Genomic DNA, 18,260 nt, shown 5'->3' with positions numbered 1-18,260 from the left:
CCCGACGCTACCTGTGCCCCATTTAATACATTTGATTAATTTATTTGGCTCTTTCTCAGGGTATAAAATCAATTTTACAAAATCGAAGGCCATGCCTGTCGGGGGTCTTACAGAGTACCTGATCTTGCGGGTGGAATCCGATTCCCTTTCAGGTGGTCACAGGGAGGTTTCCTGTATTTAGGCATTTTAATCACCCCAGCCTTCGATCAATGATATAAAGCTAACTTTGTGCAGTTGTGAGAGAAGATAAGGCAGGACTTTAGGATCTGGGAGGATCTCTCGATATCCTGGTTAGATAGAATAGCTCTGGTTAAAACAAATGTTCTTCTTCATTTATTATATCCCATGCGAATGCTCCCTTTGATGCTGTCCAGGCAGGTGCTATGGAGGCTAAAGAGTTGGCTCGACCCTTTTATCTGGCATCACAGGTGGCTGCTTATTAAGTTTGTCAAATTCCAGCTTCCACAGAGGATGCGGGATGTGGATTTTCCAGACTTTAAGAAATACCAAATAAGTTCCCTACTATCCTATGTGGCTGACTGGGCCTGCCAGGACCTGTGGTCAATTTGGCAGGACATCGAGGCGTCCCAGGCAAAATGTCCCCACATTTATCTATTGTTCATGGACAAGATGAGAACTGTTATGGACCATTGCAGAAATCAGATTGTCCTTAACACGGTTAAAGCGTGGAGAATGGTGTGACAAAGTGAGGGCAATTTACAAAACACTTCCCCGTTTACTCCCATATAGGATTGGTAGGATTCCGGCCGGGATCGATGGATTCCAGCTTGGAGCTCTGGGAATCCAGAGGAGTTCCCTGTTTGGGAGACTTACTTGAAATGGAGGTCATGATGTCTTTCAAGCAGCTGAGCCACAAATATGAGTTATCTCGGAGGGACCTCTTTTGTTACTTTCAGATTAGGGACTTTATACAGAAAAAGGCCACATTAAATGGTTAGTCCCTGTAAGTCGGATATGGAGAGGAGAATGCTTCGGTCTACAGGCACTCTCTCGGTCAGCACCCTCGATCATTTATTAGGAGGTAGTGTCTCGCAGGACATCGAGTGGCTGTGTGGAATCTGGGCTCAGGAATTAGCGGTAGAGATCTAACCAGAGGAGTGGGAGAATATTTGGGAGAACGTAAGGAAGATTTTGATTTGCAATAGGACACAGGCTATGCAATTGAAGGTACTTCACAGGGTTTATTTAGCACCAGAGCGGCTGGTGAAATTTAAGACAGGAGCGTCCCCAATGTGCCCCAAATGTAAAATAGATGTTGGTGCTCTTACTCATTGCTTGTTCTCATGCCACAAGCTTTGTAGGTATTGGGGCTCTATAGAGAGAGTGTTTTGGACGGGGTTTTGGGAACCGCGGTCCAGGTGGACCTGGTGTCTCTCCTCCTGGGTTTGCAGAATCTCCCCTCTTTGGACGCTCATGGGAAGAAATTGTTTAGCATTCTTTAATTTTGTGCAAGGAAGAACATTCTGATGAGCTGCGTGTGGGAAAATCCCCTAAAGACTTTCGGGGTGGCTAAGGTTAGTTATGGAGCACATCCCCCTGGACTTTCTTACAAGTACGGTGCACCAGAAAATGGAACTTTTTTATAGGATGTGGCGGCCCTTTCTGAACCACATGGATGCGGACTTATCAGCTATGTTGGTAAGGTCCTTTGTGTAGCCGTGAGGGCTGTGTCTGCCGGCCCAGGACCGGGTGGAAGAATTCTGAACAAATACAGGTATGCCAACTGATGCTCCTGGTGATGGGGACCTTTGGTGGGATTATGCTGAGTGTTGTAACTTTACATAATTTAATTTAATTTGCTTTGATTCAACTCATTATAATTTAGTTTCTTTTTGTTTTGATTTAGTTATTTATTGTATTGTAGTTTGTGTAGAGTTTTCTTTTCTCCCAGATTGTTTGTGGTATAGAGTAGTAGTTTGTTTACTGTTATTGGTGTTACATTGCAAGATTATTCTATTATTTTGTCGTAATTTTATATTTTTGTAAAAAATTCAAAATCTTTTTCTCAATAAAAATATTTATAATAAAGGAATTTAAATGATAAATATTTTTATTCTAAGAAAAAAAAACAAGGTCCTTTTATTCACCAATTTCAGCTGAGAAATCAGCTGAGGAAAATTAAAAATACTGAATAGTGTTGAATAGTGAGAGTCTGGGAAATGATTTCATTCATAGTCTATGTTTCCTTGTTTATAAATCATAGTATGTTAGCATGCAGGTACAAAAGCAATTAGGAAACAAATACAGCGTGTTAGCTTTTGTTTCACAAGAATTGCCCTGCAGAAAGTGTAATAAAGTTTCCCCAGTCTGATTTCTGGATTGAAGATATTGTCCACTGAGGAGAGACTGAGCACCGTGGAGCTCTATGATGAGAAGAATGATGTGATCTGATTGATATCTTAAGAAACTTGACAAAGTAGATTCAAAGGAAAGGTTTTCTCTGGGGAATCTCAAAAATGGGACCATAGTCTCAGGATAAGGGGCTGCCTCCTCGGACTGAGATGTGAAGTTTCTTCATTCAAAAGGTTATGCACCTTTGAAATTTTCTACCCCAGAGGTTGGAGGATGCTCAGTGATAAATCATCTTCAAGGCCGGTAGATTTTTAGGTACCAGGGAAGATAGAGGACTTAAGGATACTACAGGAGTATAGAGTTGATGTTGAAGATCAGCCAACATCTTGTTGATGGTGCAACAGGTTCAATGAGTCAAATAGCCTTCTTCAGTTATTTCTTAGGTTCATGCATGGCTCTGGGTAAAAATGAGGTCAGTGAGACTTATTGAATAGCTATTTCTAAGAACAGTCTCCTTCTGTATTGGAATGGGCTATATTATTGTGAGCATGCACTCCACATTATCTGATTTCCTAAAAAGAAATCCAATGCATGTTTTTGCTGTGTTTCAAAAACAAATTAAAACAAAATTAGAGCATATCCAGCCTAAATTATTCATTCTTGAATGTTACATTCTAACTTTGCATCTTTTCAAAATATTATGTTTCTTAGACTATTTGCAAAAAGTGGATCCAGATTGAAATTAAGAAATAAAATTAATGTTCTTCAAATAATGAGTGATACAGAAGGAGATCAACTTCAGGTCGGGTAATGGAGATAAACTACAAAAGTCACTTAAAATGTATCTGTGAACATGATCGGAACTGTAGGATATTTTCTAACTGATAACTTAAGATAGGTGGAATGACCTGGTTAATTTGTAATTATCTTGTAATACTTTTGAACTCCATCTATACTTTTCCTTAAAATACTCAATGCTATTTCTAACCAGATATGTAAACAATTGTTCCTTAGTCAATGTAGCATTAGACCTTGCACTTACTTTCACCAAACCAATTGATATTTATATAATTATTTAAGCTCTTTAGAGATTCACATTACTATTTTTGTGCAGCACTGATACAACCACTGTGAAACTAACTTAAACGGATACTTTATGGTTTCTTCAATAATTCTAAGATATCTTATTGAATTAGATGATAAAGTCCATTTGGAATGAGAAATGACCATTTAAGTCATCAGCTGCATTCTCCCCACCAGCAATGCAATCTTTATCCTTTTTTGGATACAATTCAACCTTTGAATATCCTGAAGGAAGCAACTAATCAAAAACTAAAGATAAAGTCAACAAATTTCTGATAAATTTTACTTTGCCTCTCAGTAGTAAACAAAATGATCTAGAATATTGAAGTGGCAATTTATAAAGGGCAACTCCCTATCCTCTTTTATAACTTTGGAGATGAGCCTCAGAAATCTCCAAAAATGTGTAAATGCCAAGAGTCAGTAGGCAGGCTGATCAAGCCACACAATTCAAACAGTACGACTTGTTCACTTTTGTGTGCTTGTGTGTGACTGGCTACTCCTTCAGAATTTAACCCAGAGTTATTTAAATATCCAGTTATCGTCAATGCCCCAGCATTTAAAGGGAGAATTCACGCTCATTTCTTTCTACAAAATATCCACATTTTCGCAAGTTTCAAATTCACAGAAAGTTAAGGGCACACCTATGAAACAGCTTAATATATTCAAGTTCAATATCTCAGGTGACGCAACAGAAAAGTTCCAATCTTCCGTGTCTGTGCGGGTTTCCTCCGGGTGCTCCAGTTTCCTCCCACAGTCCAAAGATGTGCAGGTCAGGTGAATTGGCCATGCTAAATTGCCCATAGGTTAGGTGCATTAGTCAGAGGGAAATGGGTTTGGGTGGGTTACTCTTTGGAGGATTGGTGTGGACTTGCTGGGCCAAAGGGCCTGTTTCCACACTGTAGGGAGTCTAATCTAATAAAACATAGGTTTACATATAATTCCCTCAACAGAGCATCAACTTGATCTATATAGAATTGATCTATGATCACCTTCACAATACAAAAGCTAACCTGATAAGGATCATCAAATAGAAGGAAAAATCCCTCACATGTGGAATAGTTCCCCTTATCAATTTCATAATACATTAGGAAAGATCTCCTTGGATTTAGAACCTGAACCTAGAAACTATTAGAAAACCTTGTAGTTCAGTTGCGCATATGTAAACACACCTGTTTAATCATCAGGCATATTTGCCCAATTTGTTACAATTTATACTGTTTACCAGCAGAAATCAAAACTAATAACACTGGCCAAGAAGTCTCGGAGATTCTGCATGATTGCTCTTTCAGTCAGAAGATAGCAAGGCCCATTTCTGTTATAAGTCGAGAGTGTGGTGCTGGAAAAGCACAGCATCCGAGGAGCAGGAGAATTGACCTTTCGGGCAATGAGGTGTAATCTCCAGCATCTGCAGTCCTCACTTTCACCCATTTCTGTTATAAATCACTGATGCAATTATTGATCTAATTGCATTAGTGATAATGTGCTAATTAATAGCCCAGGATGCAGGGATCATGCTTCTAGTCAGAAAGGAAAACATCATGTAGCTCATAGTTAAGTCTTAGAATTGTAGAATTATACAGTAAAGAAGAGGCCCTTCAATCCATCAGGTCTGTACTACTGAAACTACACTAAATCTACAGCAGGCCCACTTTCCAGCACTTGGCTCATCGCCTTGAATGTTGCCAAATTTCAAGTGCTCAACCAAGTACTTTTCAAGATTAGAAGGTTACTTGCATCTACCACCCACCCAGGAAGTTCATTCTGGGCTCCTAACACCCTCTAGATAAAAGTATTTCCATATCTCCTTTCTAAACCTCCTGCTTTTCACCTTAAAAGTGTGTCCCTTGTTATTGACCCTGAAACTAAAGTGAGCAATTGTTTTCTAGCCATCTTTTCAATACCCCTCATAATCTTATACTTCACTATCAAATCTCTCTCAACTTTTTCTGCCTTCAAGAAAACTTGTCCAGCTTCGCTCCATAGCTAAACCGTTCCATCTGTGGCAACATCCTGGTGAATCTCCAGTGTGATCACATCCTTCCTATAGTGCGAGCAGTGACCAGAACTGCACACATTACTCTGGATGCAGCCTAACCACAGTTCCAATTATAACCTGTCTGTTTTTGTAAGGCAAGTGTTCTGAACACCTTCAACTGCCACCTTGAGGAATCAGTGAACAACCACTCCAAGATCCCTCCATTCGTCTGAGGTTCGTAGTATCCTTTCATTCTTTGAGTGCTCCCTTGTCTTGTCCCTTCTTCCAAAGTGGATCACCTCACACTTATCAGGGTTAAACCCCGTATGTCATTGATCTGCGCATCCTTCTGTAACTTAAGACCATCATTGCCACTGCCACCCTGGCCAGTCTTCATGTCATCCGCAAACCTGGCTATCACTCCCCACCACCACATCCTCATCGACATCATTGAGATATATCACAAGCAATAAGGGATCCCCGTGGTCAGCCACTGGATACCAGCCTCCAGTCCTGCAAACTGCCTGTCTCCTCCACTAAGCCAATTTTAGATCCAACATACCACGTTACCCTGGTTCCCATGAGCTTTTAACCTTCTTTATCAATCTCCCACATGGGACTTGTCAAAGGCCATGCAGAAATCAATATAAACTAGATCAACTGCACTATTTTCATCTAAAATCTGGTCATCTCCTCCGAAAATTCAACAAGATTCGTTAGGTGTGATCTAACGAATGTTTGACAGTCCCTGATCAAACCTTGCCTGTCCAAGTGGACATTAATTCTCTTTTTCAGACTTTCCCTACCGATGATGTCAGACACTCTAGTCTATAATGGTCTGGTTTATTTCTATCGCCTTTGTTAAAAAGTGAAACCACATCAGCTGTACTTCAGTCCTCTGATACGTCTCCTGTGCCCAGAGAGGAATTCAAACTTCGGAGAAAAGAAATGGCAGTTACAAATATTCTTGGAGTCATTGAAGGTTTCAGAAGGAAGTCAAATCCTTTCAGGCATTATAAATGCCAAACACAGAGAGGGTTAAGATGTGACAGACAAATACAAAAGGAAAAGAATCTCATTGTGCAGATATCTCTGGCAGGTGGGAGAGAAAAAAAAACTAGCATCCCTGATTGACTGCTGCTTAAGTGGAGCTGGCATTGCCTGAGTAAATTGGAAAAGAAACATCCTCTGAGTGGTCAATCACAGTACCTGCATCGTAACTTGCTTAGAGGAAGGTAGAGACAAGCTTGGCATAGTGGCAGCAGTTGAGCAACTATCCTAGCTGCAGGTGGAACTCTGCAGTTAGTTCTTTGCTGACCCAGGCCCTATAACAAATCTCCAGGAATCATCAGTGTGGCTCAGTGGTTACCACTGCTACCTCACAGCGCCAAGTCCTGGGTTTGATTCCAACCTTGGGTCACTGTCTATGTGGAGTTTGCATTTTCTCCCCGTGCCTACGTGGGTTTCCTCTCAGTACTATGGGTTCTTCCCACGGTCCAAAGATGTGCAGGTTAGGCAGATTGGCCATGCCATAGTGTCCAGGGATGTGCAGATAAGGTGAGTTAGCTGTGGTTAAAAAAAGTACCCATATGGCATTATTGTGGATGGGCAGATCTGGGTGAGTTGCTCTTTGCAGACTCGTTGTGCAGAATGGCCTCTTTCTGCACTATAAGAATTCTATGATTCCCTCACCAGGTAGGTGCAATTATAAATTTAATGATCACTGGTGTCATCTTGGGTGTGGCCATTTGGAGCTTATTGATGACTGCAAAATGCTTTCACTAATGTAATACATAATATGAATGCCTAATACTGCAGGCAACGTTTCCGTATTGCTCTTCTTTGCACCAGTTGGGAGAGTCGGGTGGGCACAGTGAACTTATTGTGCAGCCCAACCCGTCCGGTATCCCTGTATTAATCTTATTTCCAAACATATCAGGTAGGAGATTCCCACTGGGAATCCCAGGGATTGCAGCACAGACGTTGGGGGTACAAAAACAAAATTATTTTAAATGACATCAAAGCACACGAGAAACTAAATGCTAGCAAAATAATGCAACATAGGCAATAAAATGCTGAACAAATATTCTTCCTTGGGATTAAACTTGAAAATGGTGATAATATTGTGTGATGGAAGGTATGTGCGACCTGATCGTTTTTGAAATTTGGAATGTTTTGTTAAAGTGAGGCAGACTGATGTGCACCAATTCTATGAAGTAGGTTTTTTTTGCTAAAAAGATCTGGAAATCAGATTAAAGCAATGCTCTGAATCTAGCATTGCTCATAACCATGTGGATACAGATCCTACAGCGTTAGAGAAAAGATGTTACACTTTAGATTAGATTAGATTAGATTACTTACAGTGTGGAAACAGGCCCTTCGGCCCAACAAGTCCACACCGAGCCTCCGAAGAACAACCCACCCAGACCCATTCCCCTAACGCTACAGACAATTTAGCATGGCCAACTCACCTAACCTGCACGTTGTTGGACTGTGGGAGGAAACTGGAGCACCTGGAGGAAACCCACGCAGACACAGGGAGAATGTGCAAACTCCACTCAGACAGTTGCCTGAGGCGGGAATTGAACCCGGGTCTCTGGCACTGTGAGGCAGCAGTACTAACCACTGAGCCACCGTGCCGCCCACTTCTGGGTTTATGATGGATAGGATAAACACATTTGGAGCCATTCACTTGGTTTTCAGCTTAGTTCAGAAGAATTAGGGATTGAGTTCAGAGGCAAGATTTAATTTCTCTACTAGAAGTCATCTAATCACAGAGTCCCTCAAGTGTGGCAGAAGGCCATTCTGCCAACCGAGTCTACACCAACTCTTCGAAGGCCATCCCACCCAATTCCACCCCCTACCCTCTCCCTGTAACCCTGAATTTCCCATGGTGAATCCACCGAACCTGCACATCCCTGGACATTATGGGAAATTTAGCATGGCCAATCCACCTAACATGCACATCTTTGGACTGGGGGAGGAAACTGGAGCACCTGGAGAAAACCCACGCAGACACAGGGAGAATGTGCAATCTCCACACAGAGTATGGCATTAAATGCAGATCCCTGAACTACTGTGCTTCCCCATCGCAAAAGGTGTTTAATTTGTGAATCTTCCAGGCTGGGAGAGTTTGGGTAGAAATCTGCAGGTTATTACAATTGAGAAAGTACAGACCCTTAGATTCATTTATAACAGCAGAATGTCAGAAAAGAATCATCAGATTATTTCCACAGCCAATGGGTAAAAACCTGGAAGGATTCAGTTAAATAGAAACTGAAGAGTTGGCGAGGGGTGGGGGTGGGGAGGGGGAGGGGGAGTGGTAATTTCTCCGTTCTTGAGTGTGCATAACATATCTTGTTTGGAAACAGGTAATGTTTTTAAATTTAGTAAATGCATATGTATAAATATGGATAGAACCGGGCTTTTTTTTGTACTTACTTTTGTGTAACAAAGTTATGTTCTGTTGTTAAAAACCATCTGCAGTCTTGTGTAAAAGTATTTCATTCAGTAACCACCATGCTGGCTAACTGCAAAAATCAAAAAACTCTGACTTTACAAAGCCCAGTTTTATCCTGTGATTTGAGTTGTCCAATGATACCATCAGCTGGGATCGTAACAATTGTTATGAAGTTTCTAATTAATAGAAGGTTGGTCTCTGTCAATCATGCTGACATAGGCAGAGGATCTGCCATTGAACAGATATGGAACGTGGATCAATGTCCCTGTGAGATGTCAAATATGTCTCACTTCTCTTCCACATGATAAAAAAACTCAGCATTGAAAATGAACAAATGTTATGCATTGAAAGTAATGTTCATTTTTATGTATTGAACATCATATAAATGTAAAACTTCATAGAATCTCAGAAGATGTGCTTTATCCATCAAGAAAACTTAACATTATATTACAGTGGTGAGCTTATCACTCATCTATTATTCTGAGATGTGGTCTTTTGATAAATCTATCTGGCAGCATAGGTACATTTATCTCTGTCCAATTGCTTCTTTCATACACTGTACAATGCATACCGATTTGCCAAGGCATCCAGGCTGACTTACGGCTACATAAGCGCTGAAATGAAATCACATGCGGCATTTCAGTATGGCAATCTCCAGCAGTGTGATCATAATAGGAATGAAACATATAGCCATTTGTCCTGTAGCTGATGGAGCTCTGCATTGACTATGCTACATTCTTAACCTCTGTCTGAATAAGTGATCTGAAAGCATAAATACTCATTTTTGCCACTTCTATTTCATGACAACTTGAATTCTCTTCTGTTCAAGAGGAGCAGACATTTTTACAAGGCATTGGGAGTAATGTCTAGACATGGGATGGGCATTAACGTAGGTTGGCAGAAGACATTATAAAACTTAGTTCTATTTTTCTTCGCCCCCCAATCAGCACTACAAAATCAAGACATGACCAATGGAAGACCTCAATATAACCGTGCCAGTGGATTGGTCCAGGATTGTACTCCAACCTTTGCTGCCCTCCAGCATTTACCAAAGTTGATTTTGTAAGTGGAACTGTACATACAACTCAATTTCCACTCAGGATACACCCATCTGTCTGTACCTCAAATGAACACCAGTGTTATTACAACCAATGAGTCATTACCTCAGCTTTTCCACAATCTCAACCACAACTGTCTTAAATTCTGGGTACAGGGCTGATTGGCAACCTTTTTATTTTAAGACTGCTGCTCTTTGGAGATCAATACAATTTGTCTGAATCCACTTGTACCCTTTTGGAGACAATTATGAAATCGAAGGAAGCACAATCATAGAATCAATGAATGGCTACAGTCCAGAAAGTGGACAATCATCCATTGCATCTGTATCAAGCTCCCAAAAGCAAATTAGCTCATGCCACACCCATCATCTCTCATTTAGAAAGTTATTAAAAACTCCAACGGTACATTGCATTTCCAACCAAAGGAGCAGGAATACCTGGCCTCAACTAGTCCACTGCTCTGACTGCTATTTATCTCGAGAGACCAGATGAAGGTTCTGATCTTGCAAAACCACCATCAAAACAAAAGAGACCTGGCTTCACTAAGGATTCTTCCCACCTGCCCTCCAAAACCTTTGGTAGGAACCAACAGAACCACTGTGCAATTTTGATGCCAAACTTAAGCTGAGGAAGTTTACCTTTACACAGATACAGACGCTATTTAAAAGTCAGCAGCAAACTCTCCTTGTCCTTTTCAACCTGTCTGAAACCATTGATATAATTAAGCAATCTTTCAAACATCAACATTTGTCTGGTTGAGTGAATTGTCTTTGCCTGATTTCACAATTACTTATCTGGTCATAGTTGGAGAATATCCTATAATTGCACCCTATCCCAAAACCTGTAAGGACCCATCTCCTCTCCATTAAAGTGGAATCCCTTGGACAACAGCAAAAATATAGCTGTCCTACCTGGAGTTAAGGAGGATCTCTATCTGCAACACATAAGGCAATCTCTATGCTTTCCCAAAGTGAGCACTCAAATTCCCAGCATGAATGTTCATTCAGTTTGCTGCTGCAGACTCCTCTCCTCTACACTTATTCAATGTTTTTCTATGTAATTTTGCAAATCCAATAGGAAGCATGGATATGTGACAGAGTAGTACAATATCAGAGTGCCTGTGAGATCCTGGTATGTTTTGGAAGATATGTATGTAACCTTTCCTGTGGTCCCTTATAAAGAAGGTGGAGTTGTCGTAGTGATTCTTCCATCTGATTTGCTGGCTATTAACATTCAGCAATAAGTCAAACCATAGATTAGCTGTGTTATAATGTCAGCAGAACTTTTTGATTGATGTGCCACAATCATAAAGTTCATTCTTTCACTCTGGAAGATTATCCAAAGCTTGATTTACAATGTAAATGAACTAATGTAATGATGTAAAATGTGCCTCTGTTTGTTGTCTGTCATTTACACAGGATCTTATTTTCATATAAATGACTCATGACTATTTTGTTTACATTCTCTCTCCAAATAACAAATTTGTTGCACTTTAAAAATAAATCAAGGACTCACTCGCAAAAAACTCATAATTCCTTCTGCAATGACTACACTTTACTTTTATAGTACTTCACAAAATCACAGAAACACAGGAGTGTTACAGCACAGAAGGCCACTCAAGACACTGTGTCTGGACCAGCTTGTTAAATCAACATTACTACCTAATGCCAATCTCTTGTTTTATCCCTGTATCGTTGCACATTATTTTTAACCAATTAATCATCCCATTCCCTCTTCAATGCTTCAGGTGAAACACCCTCCGCTACACTTCAAGACAGTGCATTCCATGCCTTAACCACTTGTCGAGTGAAAAGAGTTTTCCACTTCACCATTGCTGCTTTTGCAGTTCACTTTAAATCAAGACCTTCTTGTTCCTGTTTTGCTAATGAGCAGGATCAGTTTCTCCCTACTTACTCTATCCATCCCTCTCAAGTTTGTAAACCTCGATCAAATCTCCTCCTAATCCTCTTCTCTTCAAGGAGAACAGTCCCAATTTCTTAAATTTATGTACATAACTGATGTTTCACATCTCTAGAACCATTCATGTGAATAACTTCTGCACTCTCTCCAATGTGTTCATATCCTTCCTTTAATGTGATGCCAGGACAATACTCCAGGTGACGTCTATCAAGTCTTGTACAAGTTTAACATCACCACCTTGTTCTTGTACTGTATGTCCTTATAAAGAAGCCAATGACACTGGATGCCTTGCTTACTACTCCCTCTAGCTATCCTGCTACTTTCAAAGACCTGTGCACATGTATACCCAGGTACCTTTACTCTTACACTTCCCCTCAGAATTTAACCCCCTATTTTATATTGTCTTTCAATGTTCTTCCTACCAAAATGCAGAATCTCATTCTTCTCTGTACTGCAACTCACCTGCCCACTTCACCAACTTGTCAACATCCTTTTGGAGTTCCACACTGTCATCCTCACAGTTTACAATTCTTCTAAGTGTTGTGTCATCAGTAAACTTTGAAATTGCCCCTGCCCACCAAGATCTAGATCATTAACATAAATATCAAGAAAAGCAAGGGTCACAATACCAATTCCTGGGAACTCCACTCAAATCGTCCTCCAGCCCGAAAATAATACATTGACCATTATTTACAAGCACTCAGCCAATTTTGTATCCATGTTGCTATCAACTCTTTTACAGTCAGAGTCACAGAGGTGTACAGCACAGAAAGAGATATCCTTCGGGCCAACTCATCTATGCCAACAGAAATCCTAAATCAAGCTAGTCCCATTTGCTAGCACTTGGTCCACATTCCTCTACACCCTTTTCTATTCATGTGCCCAACCAGTTGCCTTTTAAATGTTATAATTGTACTAGCCTCCACCACTTCCTCTGGCAAATCATTCTATACATGCATCACCCTCTGCACAAAGAAATTGCCCCTTAGGTCCCTTACAAATCTTTCCCCTCTCACCCTAAACCTATGCCCTCTAGTTCTGGACTCCCCCACCCAAGGGAAAAGACCCTGTCTATTTACCCTATCCATGACCATCATGATTTTATAAACTCTTCAAGGTCACCCCTCAGTCTCTGACGCACTGGGAAAACAGCCCCAGCCTGTTCAGCCTCTCCTAATACCTCAAACCCTCCAACCTGTTAACATCCTTGTAAATCTTTCCTGAACCCTTTCAAGTTTCACAACATTCTTCCGATCGGAGGGAGACCAGAATTTTCCAGCACACAATATTCTGAAAGTGGCTGAATGTAACATTTCTCATAAGTCTGTTGAGGGAGTTTAGCTTTATACATTGTTAAAACTCAAGCACAAATTTTTTCCTGTCCTTTTTAACGTGTCTGAAACCACTGACATAATTGGCAATAGCAATCTTTTCAAATGCCTTAGAAGGTTCTGTTAATGTGTTTTAGCAATGCCTAAATTTGACCTTAGGTGAACTCAATTGTTTTTTAAATGCGACTAGTGCTGAATTAAAAGACCGGTGTTTGTAGAATTTCACAGATACAATACACCTAAGACATCGCTGTGTGAACTGTACAAAGCTAGGAACTGCTACATGTTTTTTCTTGAGAATGTTTTCTAAAGCCTCCAGGTGCAACATTTTTCGCACTGGTGAGTTTGAACAACAAATCTGAACTGCTGCTCATCCATGACAGAAAGTGATAGATGACTGAGATAAGATGCTGAATGGGTCAAAAAATTCTTCATCTGCAAAATAACTGGCAATGACAACACACCAGAACGTTTCTCTCCAAGGTCCTAAATCTGAACATCACATTCACGTTGTCATAATTTCTCTATTATTTTAGTGCAGGTCATTAACAAAATAAATTAGCAGTTTTAGTGAGGCTCCAGCGTTGCAATACAAAATAACCAGATGCAACTACAGAGGAACTTGTTTCTACAACAGAGTACCAGCCATAAAATCTCTAGAACATGCCATTCCAAGTTCATGTGCCAGTAGAATGTTTGCTTTTGCCTCATGTTCATCAGGGTATTGTGTGTCATCTCTGGAGCAATTAGCTATGGGCTCAAGTGCACCCTTGTCCCTTGTACACTCACATCAGAATTAAATCTTAGTTGGCAGATGTTGCATGAAATTACTTGTTTTCTTCTTGGAGGAAGAGGAACCCCAAACGTGTGATTTATCACTGCTTTCTGAACTGGGTCCATCTGTGAAAAAGGACAAGAAATTCAATTAGATTTCTTTATCTTCTTCAAAGGTCACAGCCTGACTTACTAAAATGTTGTTGTGTATTTTAAAGATGTTCATTTGCTGCACCTTTTCTCTCTGTAAACGTTCTCCTCTTTTTTCGTATATTAAACCTGATTCTGGGAATAGTTAAGTGAATCGCTTCTGGGATTTTGCTAGTGTCATTCAACGGATTGTTAGAAAAGCCAGAAGAGTTTGGCTTTTCTTCATACCCTCCCTCCAGCCAAGTGTTTCATCTTCTTTCAGCGTCTTCCCACACTGACAAGATTTTTGCATAATGAACTGAGGACCTACACTTATTTGTTAACATTCTTGCATATTTAGTTGGTACTCCATTTTCCAACCTATGCTGCGCCTAACATTTTTGAATCCACAACACTTTTTTTAAAATCCAGCAAGAATAGAAGTAATGTGAGCAATTGTAACATAATAGCTGCTCGTGGAGGTCAACAGTTAAAATGGAGAGTACCTCTGGCACAGCAGTTCGTTTTTAATGTGAATCTTTTAAGCTTCAGAAACAGCCAAGCTGGAGGTTGAAGCCCCAGCATTCAATGCTGATTGTTTGGCTAATTTTGGTGCAGACATATAAAGGCCCCTTTAAAAATGTCAGAAGAGAAATTATTGTGATTCAACGATCAATTGTATAGCTATTATAAATGAATGCGATGTCACTGGTATCAGCCAACATTTGACCATATTATAGGTGACGGCTTTTAATTTCTGGTTTTCTTTGAAGTGATGGTTGAGAGACCTAATAGGAATTTTGATAGACTAGTCAAAAAAGACCTGGTTATGGTGTGCAATTTTAAGTCAAGGAATTGAAGATCTTTATCCAGCACACAGATTGCCAAAATTCCTTGTGACCCATTCAGTTGCTTATCACACAGCTAGCAGACTGCATAGGAAAAGATAGTCATCAACACTTTCATCACCTTGACCTGGTTAGGATGCTTCAGTGAGCTTTTATTCATTTCTACTCACTTTTGATATTTCAGCCCTTTTCTTATCCCCCATCTCCTACCAATTAAATTTAAGCCTCTCAGTCAAGGTGGAAACTGTTTCCATCTTCCAACATAGTTCAAGTCAGGACTACATCTTCCACCAATTTTATGCTGATGCTTTTTTTCAGTTTTAGTTTCAGGATAGCACATCTATTCCATAATGATGTTAAAAAAGTGAAGGACAAAAGTAAAAGAAAACACCAGGAATCTTAACAGTAACAACATTCAACAGATCCAACCAATGCAGAGCAGTCCAGGTAACAACTGAAATACTGAATAACGAAACAGCCAAATGAAAGCCAGAGGCAGTTCATACTCAAACTGTACTGTGCAGGTCAGATCAGTTCTGATCATTATGACAGAGGAGAAAGACATTCAAGTGTTGAAGATAATTGATAGAAGAGTAAAAGGAATGCTACTGCATAGAATTGTTGTCTGATGCATTGTCCTGTCCTGACTGCTGGAACCACTGACATTCTTCATCTCACTATGCATAAAATAGTCAAGGAAAATATAAACAAGAGATAACAATAACAACTGTTATTACTCCAACATTTACTCTTTGTTTGTTCACTTTGGGGATGTGAGTGTCAGTGGGAAGATCAACATTTATTTCCCATCCTTAGTTGAGGTTGGGAAGGTGCTTCAACACCTGCTTCAACTTACCTAGTCCATGTAGTGTAGGTAGACCAGGCTGCTATTAGCAAGGGGATGCCAGAACTTTAACACTCCAACAGTGAAAGAAGGGTGACATATTTCCTAGTCAGGATGGTATGGGATTTTGGAGGGAAAATTGTAGGTGGTGGTGTTCCTGAGTGTCAGCTGCCATTCTTCTAGGTTAGGGGTTTTGGAGGCGCTATTAAAAGCATCTTGGTGAATTGTTGATGTGCATTTTGTAGGTCGGACATATTGCAAAAATATTGCATTAGTGATAAAGGGAGTGAATGTTGATGACAACTTCATTACGTACCTTGGCAATAACATAAAAAACTAACTGTAACAAATGATGAAATCTTTCTCAGTCACCTTGACCACAAAAATTTGCTCGGACTTCCTTTTCAATCACATTAGTTTAATATTCATATATAGGTTGAACAAAACTAACCATCCAACCAGTTTAGTGCAGAGATAATTTTAAAAATGAGAAAGAAAACACAAATTGGCAGCTTATCCCAGACGGCTGCCTAATCATCTGATCAAATTCTGCACCAGTCCTCACTGTTAGGCAGTACTGATTGCAAATCAAACAGAAACAGAAGGGGCTTTCAGACACAGCAACATTACAGAAATGGAGACTGATATGCAGTCAACTCATCATCAAGGTGACAGATGTTTCCTAATAAAATGAAGGAGTCCAAGGAACTCAAGCTACAACAGATGTAGCACAGGTCTGACAATGTAAAATTTCATACAGAATCATCAAAATATTTTCCATTCTTCATCAACCTTGCATACACACATAGTCTCACTCACTCTCAACAACTAGAAATGCCCAGTAGTCTGTGTGGTGATGGCAGAGGGGCAGAGCATATTTTGTCCTGTCTGCATGAGGTGTTATAATTGGAAAGAGAGCAATAACTCAGGGGTCTATGCTTCTTAAACATGTGCCACAATTACCTGGCAAGCCAGTCATGCAACATAAGAACGTCCATGTTTGCTTTTGAAGAACTGATAGAGATTGATTGCATCAGACACCGAAGAAGATTTATGCCTATGCAGCAAGACCTAGTCAATGTTCAGACTTGGGCTGAGAAGTGAGAAGTTACAAGTGCCAGGAATGAGCATCTCTTAAGTGAGAGTCTAACCATCACTTCTTGACATTCACTGTATCATCATCAATACAAATCACTTTCAAAATCCTAGAGTCACATATATATTGTGGCGACATGAGCAAGTCAGAAGCTGGGTGATTCACCCTTGACAGCTCCAAGTCTTTCTCACCATCTACAAAGTACTAGTCAGGAGTGTGATGGAGTACTCTCAAAGTGCCTGAATGAGTGCAGCTCCAACATTATGATCTTTGCTTTATTTCCAACTCATCCACTACCTTAACCTTCTAGTTTTTTTAGCATGTTACACATCCAGTCCTCTACCACTGTTGGAGACTGACTGCAATGATCTACAAGATACACTACAGCAACATGTCAAAGTTTTGCAGACACTTTGCCAACCCATGATCTCTGCCACCTAGAATGGCGGTAGAATCATTGTAACACCACTTATCCAGGTCACACATTTTCCTAAGTTGCACATTGTCAGAGTCCCAGAAATCACTAACGTATCAGTACTGTTGACATATGTAGAGCACATTGATTGCAGTAATTCAAGAAGATGGCTCAATAGCATGTACTCAAGAGCAGTTAGGACTGGTCAATAAACCCCTTACCAATGATGTTCACATCCAGAGAACAAATATATCATGCTTTCAGTTAATGCCAGTTGGTCCTACTGTAGGACTGTATATCTGAGTATGGTGCTATGCTGAAACAATAAAAACTAATGAGGTTCTTTATAAATCCGATCGCACAGAGGGCTATACAGAGTATTTATTTACATACTTCAGAAACACTACATGCCAATCAGTTTAAATTGTACTGTATACTCAGGGTGTTGTCCTAGACCCAAACATCTTCAGCTGCTTCATCAATGATCTTCCTTCCATTATAAGGTCAGAAGTTGGAACAATCACCAATGATTGCACAATGTTCAATACTATTCACAACTTCTCAGTTACTGAAGTAGTCCATATCCAAATGCAGTAAGACCTAGATAAATACTAAGCTTGGGCTTAAAAGCTATAATTGATATTCATGCCACACAATGGTCATCTCCAATAAGAATCAAAAAGTGTGGCACTGGAAAAGCACAGCCAGTCAGGCAGCATTTGAGGAGAAAGAGAGCCAACATTTCGAGCATAAGCTCTTCATCAGGAATGTGGGCTCAAATAAGAGACAATAAGAGACTTCCAAAGAGATCTCCAATAAGAGACAATATATCCATTGCCTTTTGAAATCCAACGGTATTACCATCAATGAGTGGTCCACTATCAAATCTCATATGCTACCATTGACCAGAAACTGAACCGGATTAGCTGGATACAAATACAGTGGCTACATGAGCAGGTCAGAGGTTCTGAATATTGCATCAAATAACTTAATTGTTGACTCCCCAGAGCTTGC

The 18,260-nt window shown here is 40.1% G+C and overlaps 1 protein-coding gene across 6 annotated transcripts in view; it reads right to left on the bottom strand.

Moving 5' to 3' along the window:
- LOC122549745 (zinc finger protein 385D-like) overlaps window positions 1–18,260 on the bottom strand; it is a 1,019,967-nt gene that overhangs the window by 146,159 nt on the left and 855,548 nt on the right. For 5 of the 6 annotated variants that reach the window (XM_043689686.1, XM_043689685.1, XM_043689688.1 and 2 more), the window contains one exon: window positions 13,930–14,040. The exons of the other annotated variant lie outside the window; for it this stretch is intronic. In XM_043689686.1, coding sequence (XP_043545621.1) covers window positions 13,930–14,040 — 111 coding nt within the window. The remainder of the gene's footprint in view (window positions 1–13,929; window positions 14,041–18,260) is intronic. 6 annotated transcript variants of the gene reach the window in all.

This window comes from Chiloscyllium plagiosum, chromosome 5 (genome assembly GCF_004010195.1).
Source record: "Chiloscyllium plagiosum isolate BGI_BamShark_2017 chromosome 5, ASM401019v2, whole genome shotgun sequence".
Classification (NCBI taxonomy): domain Eukaryota; kingdom Metazoa; phylum Chordata; class Chondrichthyes; order Orectolobiformes; family Hemiscylliidae; genus Chiloscyllium; species Chiloscyllium plagiosum.
The sequence above is the reverse complement of the archived record's forward strand: the minus strand, read 5'-3'. Positions and strand labels throughout refer to the sequence as shown.